The sequence below is a fragment of the Chiloscyllium punctatum genome, chromosome 37, assembly GCF_047496795.1.
Source record: "Chiloscyllium punctatum isolate Juve2018m chromosome 37, sChiPun1.3, whole genome shotgun sequence".
Classification (NCBI taxonomy): domain Eukaryota; kingdom Metazoa; phylum Chordata; class Chondrichthyes; order Orectolobiformes; family Hemiscylliidae; genus Chiloscyllium; species Chiloscyllium punctatum.
In genome coordinates this window covers 25,166,571-25,179,535 of record NC_092775.1, presented here as the reverse complement: position 1 = coordinate 25,179,535, position 12,965 = coordinate 25,166,571, and the positions used below count along the sequence as shown (strand labels likewise).

The 12,965-nt window shown below is 38.4% G+C and overlaps 1 protein-coding gene across 6 annotated transcripts in view; it reads right to left on the bottom strand.

Annotated features, from left to right (window-relative positions):
* arhgap40 (Rho GTPase activating protein 40) overlaps positions 1 to 12,965 on the bottom strand; it is a 133,316-nt gene that overhangs the window by 37,139 nt on the left and 83,212 nt on the right. For 5 of the 6 annotated variants that reach the window (XM_072556490.1, XM_072556491.1, XM_072556489.1 and 2 more), the window contains exon 2: positions 1,739 to 1,932. In XM_072556490.1, coding sequence (XP_072412591.1) covers positions 1,739 to 1,910 — 172 coding nt within the window. In that variant the 5' untranslated portion in view covers positions 1,911 to 1,932. Of the gene's footprint in view, positions 1 to 1,738; positions 1,933 to 2,298; positions 2,318 to 12,965 lie in introns of those variants that run through there. The other variant, XM_072556492.1, reaches the window with a different exon arrangement.

Here is a 12,965-nt window from a genome sequence, read left to right as displayed (position 1 = left end):
GTAAAGCCATATCTGGAGTACTGCATACAATTCTGGTAGCCCTGCTTTAGGATGTTATAAACTGGAAAGGGTACAAAAGAGATTTACATGGATGTTACCAAAATTAGAGGGCATGAATTATAAGGAGAGGCTCAATAGTCTGGGGTTCCTTTCCCTGAAGCATCAGAGGCAAAGGGTGACTTTTAGAGATTTATAAAATCATGAGGGGCATAGATAAAACCAACATCATTTCCCCGGGGTAGGGAATCCAAAACTAGAGGGCATAGGTTTAAGGTGAGAGGGGAAATATTTAAAAGGGACCGGGGTGGCAACATTTTCACATAGAGGGTGGTGCATATATAGAACAAGCTGCCAAAGGAAATGGTAGAAGTGAGTACAATTACAACATTTATAAGACATTTGGACAGGTACATGGATAGGAATAGAGGGATAAGGGCCAAATGCAGGCAAGTGGTACTAGTTCAGTATCGGAAACCTGGTCTGCATGGACGAGTTGAAGTGAAGGGTCTATTTCCATGCTGTATGACTCTATGACTTTATGACCCCATTGAGATCAAGAAAGCACATCTGTGAAAATCCAAAGTCTATCACCTCAGAGAATGTGAATGAAATATATTTCCTATTCCATTAGCACAATGTCAAAACTCAACATGGTAGAGACAGACCAGTCACTCGTACAATGGAGCACCAATGAAAGGGTTCAATTCCTTTTGATGATCTAATTAAGTTACAATTTGAATACATGATCATGTTTGAATTACTGGTCAGTTTCAGATAGTGGTCAAATGACAAGCAAGCCCTCTGCATGTTTAGAGCACATGATTTCTCTGCAGAAAAGAGAACACAAATATGAGAAATTGAGAGGAGACCCTTTCTCCTTCTCTCTTTCTCCAACCAACTTTCAAGCTTTTAGGCCCTGATCATTTTTGTTCAACTGACTCTCCATGTACAGTAGGCAGAGAATTTTTTTAAAAAGATCTTTACTCCACAGCTCTCCAGAAATACAGCTGGATTACTGATCTTAAACCATCACTTTAAACCTTGGTTGGCTTCAGGCTGAAGTTCACTGAGCAAAAGCAATAAGACCATTACATTCAGTCGAGGAATTAAGGGCTATGGGGAGAATGCGGGTAAGTGGAGTTGAAATGCCCATCAGCCATGATTGAATGGCGGAGTGGACTCGATGGGCCGAATGGCCTTACTTCCACTCCGTCTTATGTCTTATGGTCTTATGAAGCCAACAAAGTCACCAAAGTACAAACGGTGAATTACACTTTTAAGTAGTCCAATTTGATCAACCAAATCTTCCCCACTCTATAATCTGTATGTACATGTATGAACAGTGTGTTTATGTGCATGTGAAAGTTGGGACATATTTTATTATTTTACTTAAATTGGCATCAGTCTAATAAAACCAATCTCCTCCATTGTTAAGTTCAGCAACCTGTCTGATTGTTTTCTTTTAAAGGTCATGCTGAGTAAACAGATGAGCACTCACTGAATAGGCAAATACAGATGAATTAAAAATCTGTTGTCCTCAAATGAGGAAAAGGCAATGATTGTGACAGTTGAATATAGCAACTGATCGCAACGAACAGCAATCAATCATACTCGATCACAATAGTTGTACTTGCCGGATTGTAACAGTACAAACAGCATTACCTTTACACACAGAATTACACATATTATACATAAATTAAGTAGTGTATTTGTCAAATTATATTTTGTTGTGGCTTACCTTCTGGTGTCTTCACATCCAAATGTTCATCCGGTTCAGTCCTATGGCTTTCCTTAATGTTCTCTACTTCACTCCAGAAGTCATCCATTGACAAGGTGTCTAATGAATCCTGAGAACTGGAGCAATCTGAAGACAGCTGCTCTTGGAAATGCTGTGGCCGCATCTGGTTCATAATTGAAGGACTTGACTCACTCCTAATACACCAAGTAAAATAAAAAAAAGTTCAGACAGAAGTAGTAACACAATATAAGCTCTTAAATGGTAACCCATCCTTCCATATTCACTTATACTTCCAGATTTATCCATACTTCAGATTTAGGTTACACAAAATAGAATTCTAAATTCGGCTACTACCATTTAAAGAGTTGATCACGATATCTTTATTCAAAAAGGGACACTGCAAACAGAATCTACAGGCCAGATGACTTAACAACTGTCACTGTGGAAATATTAGAAGCTATTATTAAAGATATTAGAGTAGGATACATGCTAACCTTCAAGGTAATCAGAGTTACAGTAATCACAGTTTGTGAAAGTGAAATAATGCTTAATTAACTTACTGGAGCTCTTAGATGAAGTATCATTTACTAGTGGTATAGGAAAGCTGATCTTCAGTGGCTCAGTGGTTAGCACTGCAGCCTCACAGCACCAGGGACCCTTGGATGACTGTCTGTGTGGAGCTTGCACATTCTCCCTGTGTCTGTGTGGGTTTCCTCCCACAAACCAAAGATGTGCAGATCAGGTGGATTGGCCAAGCTAAATTGCCCACAGTGTTAAGTGCATTAGTTAGAGGGAGATGGGTCTGGGTGGGTTACTCTTCGGAGGTTCAGTGTGGACTTGTTGGGCAGAAGGGCCTGTTTCCTCACTGTAGGGAATCTAATCTAATTGTATCAAGGGTTATTGGGAAAAATAAATTCATGGTGTAGGGGATAAGATGTTGGCACGGATAGAAGATTGGCTAGATAGTAGGAAACAAAGTCAGCATAAGTGGGTCATGAGGGAATGCTTTAAACCTAACAGAATTTGAAAGCAAATGAATGACATATTAATTAAGTGTATGAATTGACTGTATAAATATGTGGAGCTATAAATCAGTGGGACGTGAGTTTTATGGAGTGTGATCAACTGATGTACTTATGTAAGGTATGATTTGTCTGGTTAGCATGCAAAACAATATTTTTCATTGTAGCTTAGTACATGTGACAATAATAAATCAAATTAAATCAAACTCAAATGAACCTCTCATTTAATGGAGTGTTTACAAACAGGTAGTTTCTATTCTATAATCATGTTTACTGGAATGTTCAACCTCTATCAGTCGTGTAACTGAGACATTCTACTTCTACACAGCACAACTCTCTCAGTCAAAAATGCTTGTGGTGCAGTGGTTGTGAACCTCTCTCCAAACCAGGAGGCCTGGGTTCTAGTCCTACTTGATCCAAAGGTGTGTAATAATGTCTCTAAACAGGTTGATGAGAAAATACGCAGCTCCACTCAGCCAAAGTGGTACAATAAACTCATTGTAAAATCTGTGTTCCAACCCACCCTGCTTGAAGGAAAATCCCTCAAAACAGAAGCTTTTTCAAATAGAAGTGATTTATTAACTGAATCATGAAACTGATCAGAAAGTGCCAAAATGGGAAGTTTTTCCTGTGATTTTCTGCATGTGTATCACTACTTAAGTACCAAGTAATTCACTTTCAAACAAAAAACAATTTATTTTGAGACGACACAAGAAACTCAAACTGTTCTTACACATAAGCTCAGGCCAGAGGTATGAAGAGAGCGAGACAATTAGAAGTACAGGGGAAAATAATGTTTCCAAACTAGAAAAATGAAAAAAAAAGGGAAAGAATGAGCTGATTTTTACAGACCACATACGGGATCAGGCAGGTAGACCTGTAAATTAGAGCACTATGCCATCGGCAGTATATCCACCCATTCCTGCTCTGTCCTTCCTTGCAGATGGTGAAGAACTTGGGTTGACTTGCCTGCCCATGGCCTGAGGTTAAGTAATTTATGCACAATTAAGGTTTCATCCCACTACCACTGGGATTTCAGCATAAAGTCCAGTCTAAAATTTGCCTTTCAAAATAAATGAAGGCATTTCCAAACATACAAAACAAACATGGCAAACAGCAATACATTATACACAGCTTGGTACGATAAAATAACCTGTTATTAGTTCACAGCATTTCATCACGCCAGGCAATAATGGTCACACTCTATGCAAGAGCATATTTCACTGAAAGTTGAGAGTCAACAAGAAAAAAATGGATATTGGACTAATGATGAGTATTAAATAGGAGGAAGAGGACAAAGTATTGCAGGTACTGAAAATCAGAAATAAAAACTGAAAAAACTCAACAGATCAGGCAACATCTGTGCAGAGACAAGAGTTAATATTTTACATTGACTCACTTTCACTCACAGGTAAGAGGGTGTAGCTTTTCAACCCCTAAAGTAACCATTGTACACAGTTCAGTCCAGCCTCAGGGAAAGGTGTAGGTTCAGTTAACAATCGTTTTAGTTATATCTGCTATATCAAAACAGGACTGAAAACATATATTCAAATTAATGCTTCTACAAAATACAGCAGGACTATCATTTTGAGCAGAGTTCTTGTTTGAGTAAAGAGTGTTAAATAATGTAACAAAACCAGTATTTTGATAGAAATTAATGACTTTCCTGAGGCAAACTTTATTTGGTATAAAATGCTGTGTGGGAATTAAACCTACTTGCTTTCATTGTCTGCATCTTGTCTACTGACTGATATTTTGTTGGCTGCAGTGTACTTAAATGTCAATACTGTATAAATAATGCATGATTGTTTGTTTAATTTCTCTTTCTTCTCGTTTTGCTATGTCACTTGGTATAATTAAATATTCAATCCAAAACAAGTGGTCTTTTCGCTCTGTGGAAGCTCTGTTGCATGTTTTTGTGTTGTCAAAGTTCACAATTTCAAGTCATGGTCACAGAGTCATATAGATATATAGCACAGAAACAGACCCTTCGGCCCAACTCATCCATGCCAACCAGGTAGCCTAAATAAATCTAGTCATTTGCCAGCATTTGGCCCATATCTCTCTAACCTCCTCTATTCAAATATCCATCCAGATGCCTCTTAAATGTTGTAATTGTACCAGCCTCCACCACTTCCCCAGGCAGCACCCTCTGCATGAAAACGTTGCCCCTCAGGTCCCTTTTAAACTTTTCCCCTCTCACCTTAAACCTATGCCCTCTAGTTTTGGACTCCTCCCATCCTGGGAAAAAGATCTTGTTTATTTATCCTAACCATGTTCCTCATGATTTTATAGACCTCTATAAGATCACCCCTCAAGCCTCTGACGCTGCAGGGAAAACAGCCTCTCCCAATAGCTCAAACCTTCCAACCCTGGCAACATCCTTGTAAAACTTTTCTGAATCCTTTCAAGTTTCACAACATCTTTTCTATAGCAGGGAGATCAGAAGTATTCTAAAAGTGGCATAACCAATGTCCTGTACAGCTGCAACCTGATCTCCCAACTTCTATACTCAATGCACTGACCAAAAAAGGCAGGCAAACTGAACGCCTTCTTCACTATCCCATCTACCTGCGACTCCATTTTCAATGAACTATGAATGTGCTTTCCAAGGTTTCTTTGTTCAGCAACATTCTATACGTCCTGCCCTGATCTGCCTTTCTAAAATGCAGCACTCTATCTGCCACCCCATTGTACTATAAGGCAACCTTCTTTGCTGTTGCTGTAATCCTGATGAAGGGCTTTTGCCCGAAACGTCGATTTTACTGATCCTTGGATACTGCCTGAACTGCTGTGCTCTTCCATCACCACTAATCCAGAATCTGGTTTCCAGCATCTGCAGTCATTGTTTTTACCTAACCTTCTTTGCTGTCCACTACACCTCTAATTTTGGTTTCTTCTGCAAACATAATGCCCATACCTCCTATGTTCATATCCAAATCATTTGTATAAATGATGAGAAACAATGGACCCAACAGCAGATTCTGAGTCAGATTTCCAATGAAGTGGTCTAAGTTGCAATGAGGTTCATAACAAATCACTGGTAATCTGTATATGTTCTCAGGGAACAGAACCCATGAGGAAGTGCTGAAAAGTCACGTTCATTTATCATATTCTGTGGAATTGATTGAATTTTATGAAGGGATTATCATTACAATCATACAAAAGAGGTCTGTTATGGTAGTTTAGCGATTATGGTAGCGAACTAGTAAGTATTTTAATTGGTGACCAAGTATACCACAAACACTGCCAGATTGTGATAAGAATCTAACTTATTAAGGGCAATAAACGCAGAAAACACTGAAGAACCTCAGCTAGTCTAGCAATGTCTGTGTAAAATGAAACAAGAGTTAATGTTTAAGTCTGTATGACTCTTCCTCAAAACAATTCTCATTTAGTACCGAAAATCAAAAAATTAACTCTTGCTTCTTTTGACATAGATGCTGCTTGTAAAAGGTTGTCAATTTACTTCATGATGTAAAAGAGCTAAGATCAATGCTAACTCATTAGCATTTATACCTGTTTGTAAAGTTAACGTATTTCACAGTGGTATGGGGAAAAGGACAAGTGTAAAACCATTTTGGAAATCAGGTTACAGACTTCATTTCTACTGTTTTATCCTCTTAGTTAACTCAGCAATCTGTTTGGATTGAAGAAGTTCCATGAAGTTGTGCAAGTGTGAGGATCTGGATGAGGTACCTATCTTCACTAGAAGATTATAGAAGGATAAGTGGAAATCTGACCTTAATAATTATACTTATCATCTGAATACAATTGAGATTTACAGCAAATGACTTGGCATACTCAGTGCAATTAACGACACAAGTATTATATATCAATTCAGTATAAATTTTGAACTTTATTAACATTTTGAGAAATAAATCACAAAACGCAATTAACAATTTTCTTTGCAAAGTTAGAAGAAAGTTCAGGGCACTCACAGAGATTCTGAATTCCTTTCTTGTACACAAAAAAGAATCCAAGTTAGTTGAGCATGGACAGTCAATAAATCAGGAATGTAGATCAATTCACTTCTGTCTGCGTGCTTTGATTTGGAACAGAAGACTCTGACTTCATTCATAAGTAGCAGGACAGTAAGCATAAGCAACAGGATACAAGGAGAAGGGCCAAAAGATCTGGCAATATGATAATCAGGTTATTGGAGGTTTGCTTTAAAATGCACGAGTACTAACTTCAAGCTGTTTCCCCAAATTTGATGTGTTTACTGCACTTTAATATCAATTAAGATTCCCTTCATGGACCAGCTTCAATATGGAGTCTCATTTGACATTTTAAGATGGTCAAGAAGTTTGGAAATCACAGTCACAACTTGAAACAGCACTGAACCCTTATGACTGGCATAGGAAAGGACATTTTTTGACAAGCACACACTGCAGTAAGTGACAGAATGGCTAAAAGATTATTCTAAATTGTAGACATACTAACCAACCTGAATCATAAATTATCCTTTCAGCAATATGACATAACTTGGAAAGTGTTTTGCAAAGCATTGCTGTCATGAACTGAATTCCAAGGTAATTGACTTGAATCTTGAATGCATAGTGGTAGATATCAATAGAAATAAGTGAGGAAACTTGTACTTTTCTGGCTTTCTCACTACTATTCATTGTTTGTACCAGCATAGTGAGCAAATACTAGAAGTGATAATTATAATTAACAAGAATGTTTTGTTCTATTTGTTTTCAGGGTATCGTAGTTCTGACAAAGCTATCTTTATTACCCATATCTACCATTCACCCACAATCTGATATATGTTCTTCTTAAATTATTACAGGACTTGTGATGATAGTAGCCCCATGACAGTATTTATAGGCTGATGTGAAAGAGATCTGACGAAACAACTAAAATTTGAATTCAAGTAAGCCTTCTTTAATACATACTTTGACTGGCACAATAAATATCAAGGTAGGATACAATAGCTGTGCATAAGTTATAAGGCCACATAACACTCAAACTTCCCATTTGGCAACCAGTGAAGAGAAGGTGGTGCATCCAGAGGACTCTCCTAATTGTAGCAGTGTGACTGGTAGGAACCAAGGGGAGTAGAACTGTAAAAATAGTGGGAATGCCAACCTCATGGTAAATGTTGTAGAAACTCAGCGGGGAGAAAAAAAGAGTTAAAGTTTCAAGTCCAAGATGATTTCTTCAGAATTCATAACAGACTTGAAACATCAACCCTGCTTCTCTCTCCCCAGATGCTACCAGGTTTATCCAGCATTTTCTGTTTGTATGTCAGAGTTCCAGCACCCACAGTATGGTATATTTCCTTGAAGTAGATAGTAGGAGCTCTGCATGATACTATCCACTTGTCTGGTGCATATGAATTCACACGATTAATTGAATATGCACTATAGGAAATTGTAGCTCAATTATTTAAAAATTTAGCAAGGCTTAGATAAAGAAGTGTAAAATGGTGGAACGCTAAAGAGTTACAGTAAAGGCAACTTCAAAACTGAACAATCCTGAGATGGAAATTCTGCTTCAGGAAATGACTCGAATTATTTGCAAAAAAACATATTTGGCATAGTCGCAAGAAGTAGTTGAACAGTTTCTACTGGTTCCAACAGACAGTGGCAAAAAATAAACAAAAACATAACCAGAATGGGCAAAGTAAAAGTATCACCCATCCAATTTAAATTAAGATGGTTATAAGCAACACCTTATACACTGCCATCCTGATACAACGAATACATACGTGGCATCAGTATGGACATTGCAAACCTGCCTATGTTTCATCACTTACCAAAAAGATGTTTGCATTTACGCATTTAGTATTTAGAGACAATGGCTGTTTGACTACTTTGCAAACCAGATTAAAATCAAAGCCCCAGCAGACTAGCCACCAAAAGTAAAAGTATGTCACAGTAGGGGTTTTGCATAGGAAATAAGATATATAAGTGTTTCTTTTGGATTCACTGAATAATTTTGCATAGAAGATTTGTAAGATCATTAATCTCTTGCAGTTTCATTCACATAATACACTTGGACATTGTTAACTTGGGCATGTTCATTTACAGGAAGTACAGTAAGTGACCTTCTGTAACATTGCAAATGGATCCTGGTTTAGGATGCCCAATTTGTTACAATTCTGAATGGGTCAACCCCAAATCATTATACTCCCCATGTGAAGAGGGCGGAGCTGATTCCCTTTCTTTGTTCAAACAACATCCCATTACCCCAGGTGGTCACAACATGGTTAATATAACCCAAAGGATCCCTTCCTACATGGATACCTACCCCAGTTCCGAGCACTTGGGCTGAAAAAGTTACCAATTTAATCACATTTTTTTTGGAATAGGAAAAGACAATGTTTATTAGTTGTGAAAACACAGGAAATAAAACTTTAAAAATGAGAGAAGTAGGAAGACATATTACAGTTAGAAAGAAGATACGTGGATTAGTCTTTGAATTGTCCATGAGGAGTAGATGGTGAAGCATTCTGGTTGCTAAGATGAATGGTTCCTGACCCTGGCAGTCACCCTGTTTCCTTTTCAACTATGCCTTTCCTGCCTTTTGACTTGCTTCTTTCAGCCTTACAGAAATAACTTTTCTTTTATCTGCAAGCACAGGGATACCTGGTTTATGTTCTACAGCTGTGACTTTCACAGCACATACCAGACTAACACTGAAAAAAACTGAGTCCAGGGTTTTTTCAATCCCTTTTAAGACCAGAAGACCTTAAGACATAGGAGTGGAAGTAAGGCCATTTGGCCCATTGAGTCCACTCCGCCATCCAATTATGGCTGATGGGCATTTCAACTCCATTTACTCATACTCTCCCCACAACCCTTAAATCCTTGTGAGATCAAGAATTTATCAATCTCTGCCTTGAAGACATTTAATGTCCCGGCCTCCACTATGCTCAGTGGCAATGAATTCCACAGGCCCACCACTCTCTGGCTGAAGAAATGTCTCCTCATATCTGTTCTAAATTGACCCCCTCTAATTTTAAGGCTGTGCCCATGGGTCCTAGTCCCCGCCTAACGGAAACAACTTTCCAGCATCCACCCTTTCTAAGCCATGCATTATCTTGTAAGTTTCTATTAGATCTCCCCACAACCTTCTAAACTCTATTGAATACAATCCCAGGATCCTCAGCTGTTCATCGTATGTTCGGCCTACGATTCCGCGGATCATCCATGTGAATCTATGCTGGACACGTTCCAGTGCCAGTATGTCCTTCCTGAGGTGTGGAGCCCAAAATTGGACACAGTATTCTAAATGGGGCCTAACTAGAGCTTTATAAAGTCTCAGTAGCACATCGCTGCTTTTATATTCCAACCCTCTTGAGATAAATGGCAACATTACATTTGCTTTCTTAATCATGGACTAAACCTGCAAATTAACCTTCAGAGAATCCCGGACTAGCACTTCCATATACCTTTGTACTTCAGCTTTATGAATTTTCTCACCATTTAGAAAATAGTCCATGCCTGTATTCTTTTTTCCAAAGTGCAAGACCTCACATTTCCTCATTAGCCATTTCCTGGAACACTCTCCTAAACTGTCTAAATCATTCTGCAGGCTCCTCACCTCCTCAGTACTACCTGCCTGTCTACCTAACCTCATATCATTGGTAAACTTCACCAGAATGCCCCCACGCCCTTCATCCAGATCATTAATATATAAAGTGGCCAGCTGTGGCCTCAACACTGAGCCCTGCGGGACACCACTTGTCACCAGCTGCCATTCTGAAAAAGAACCTTTTTATCCCATCTCTCTGCCTTCTGTCAAACAGCCAATCCTCAATCCATGCCAGTAGCTCCCCTCGAACACCATGGGCACTTACCTTACTCAGCAGCCTCCCATGAAGCACCTTATCAAAGAACTTTTGGAAGTCTAGATAGATAATATCTACTGGGTTTCCCTGGTCTAACCTACTTGTTACCTCTTCAAAGAATTCTAACAGGTTTGTCAGGCACAATCTTCCTTGACTTTTGTAAGATTTTATTGTGCATTCTGAGGTGAAGAATATACGAAGATAAATTTTGCCCAGAACTGTTTTGTTTTAAATCACATCATTTCCATAGTCTAGGTTGTAACTCAATGATGATGCAAAGGTGGTAATGTGTCTCCATTATCTCTGCTACCATGGTAACTCAGTTTCTGCAATGCATTCCTTTCTTTGATGTTTCCTTGTCTTATGTTCACTGATACCCTTCAGGTGTGACATTCCATGTCTTTTTTCCTTCAGGACTGAGTAAAATCCACACAGGAATTTTCTCAACAGTCATTAATTACATTGTCAGAAGTTATAATTCCAGCCACCACTGGGTCGTACATCTTCTTAAAAAAAAATTCACAAAATAATCTGTTTTACTTTAAAGTTCAATATGTCTCTGCAAATATTTTAGGGCCATGATTGATTATCATGACATTAAATCCATATAGTAGTGCATGCATTTTCACAGAATCATATCATCTCATTAAAATGGCACCAAGTGAGGTATCTGCAATTTTCTTTAAGTATGAAATACTTGACAACTTACTATACTTCCACAAGAAAATCAAAAGGTGAGGCGTGAAATTCATTCATCAGTCAGAAGTTTTCATGTCACAAAACACATTCAAAAATAATTAAGTTAACTGAAAATGTGAAACAAGACATGATTTTTTTCTTTGCTGGAAAATATTCAAAACATCATGGCTCTTAGAATGAGTTAAAGCTCTATCTACCATACAAAAAGATCCTAAGTCAGTTGATGAAAAGTGTAATCACAGAGTTAGGTTTCAAGTAGTGTCTTAAAGGAAGAAAGTGAGGTAGAGAGGGAGAAAGATGTAGGGAAGTTAGATGACAGGAAAAGATGGAGTGATTAAAATCAAGGTTACTCGAGGAGCTAGAATGAGAGGATTACCAATATCTTGGCAAATTGTAAGACTAGAGAAGGTTACAGGAATGGGGAAGGCTATAGTTATACAGGAATATGAAAACAAAGTTGAGAATTCTAAAATCAAGACTTAGAGGAGCTCTTCAGCCTGACTCCACGAAAGGAGTCCACATTGTAATCTTGCATATAGAGACCAGAATTTTTCAAAATTCAAGGTTTCAGACAGACAATTTGACAAAACAAACACTGAATTTTCTTTAACAGTGCCAAGGATTTTGTTTTCAAAAAATTAAAGGGCAGGAGATTTAAGTACCCTGACAGTATGACAGCATTCTTGACAGCTCCTTTGGGCGAATTCTAAGACGTTTGTCCACATGTTACACATAGCTATGTCTACCTTTAACAGTTTCAAAGGACACCTCATGTCCCTACTTCCCCCAACCCCCCTCAAACGAACATACACAGTAGAACCTCGATTATCCAGCATTCGATTATCCAAATTCTGGATTACCTGGACAAGATCGCAAGGTCCCAATGCTTGGGTAAACAATGTTATCCAGTGTTTGATTAACCGAACATATGATTATCCAAACAAAATCCACCCGTGTCATTCGGATTACCAAGGCTCCTCTGTATACTCCAAAGGGCACCTGATGTCTCCCAGAGTTTCAATGGGACCATTTCCAAAAGAATACTGCATCTGCTCAAAAACACTCCAGTAAGAGTAGACCTTCTCCTGATAATCTTAAATTGCACAAGTCATATTTTTGACTTCTTGTTTGCAAAATTGGATCAGCTTGAAAGAAACTACACTTCGATATGTGTAAGTGTTTCTGTAACATTGGATGTGGAAAGTATAGATCACCCCCATTTCGGCACACCACTCCTCCAGCAGTGGAAATAGAACCTTCTGAATTTGAGCCTCTGCCACCACATTAGCTATTTTTGGGGAACAATGCCACATATGCTAAATATTCAGGTCGTAAGTTTTACATGTTTTGCACATCTCTATTTTGAGTCAGGCAAGAATTATCCTTTAATGCTTTGTATTCATCCTAAATTAGACACTCATATCAAAACTGACTTATGTCTGGAACTATAAAAAGCTGAACTACGACTTCCCGGCCTGATGTCACATGCTTGCACCCACTCCTTCTCCCCACAACCTAATTTTCAGCAGGGTCTCTTCAAGCAACATTTCCTTCAAAACTACCAGTTCCAAATGTAACCCTGAGCTTCTTATCCTATCCAATGCAAAGTCACATTGCAACATCATGCATTTCTCTCCTGAAAATTCCTATGTGAATCCCCCCAAACTGTCTTACAGCTGGCTCAGTACAGTGAAATTATCTTAGT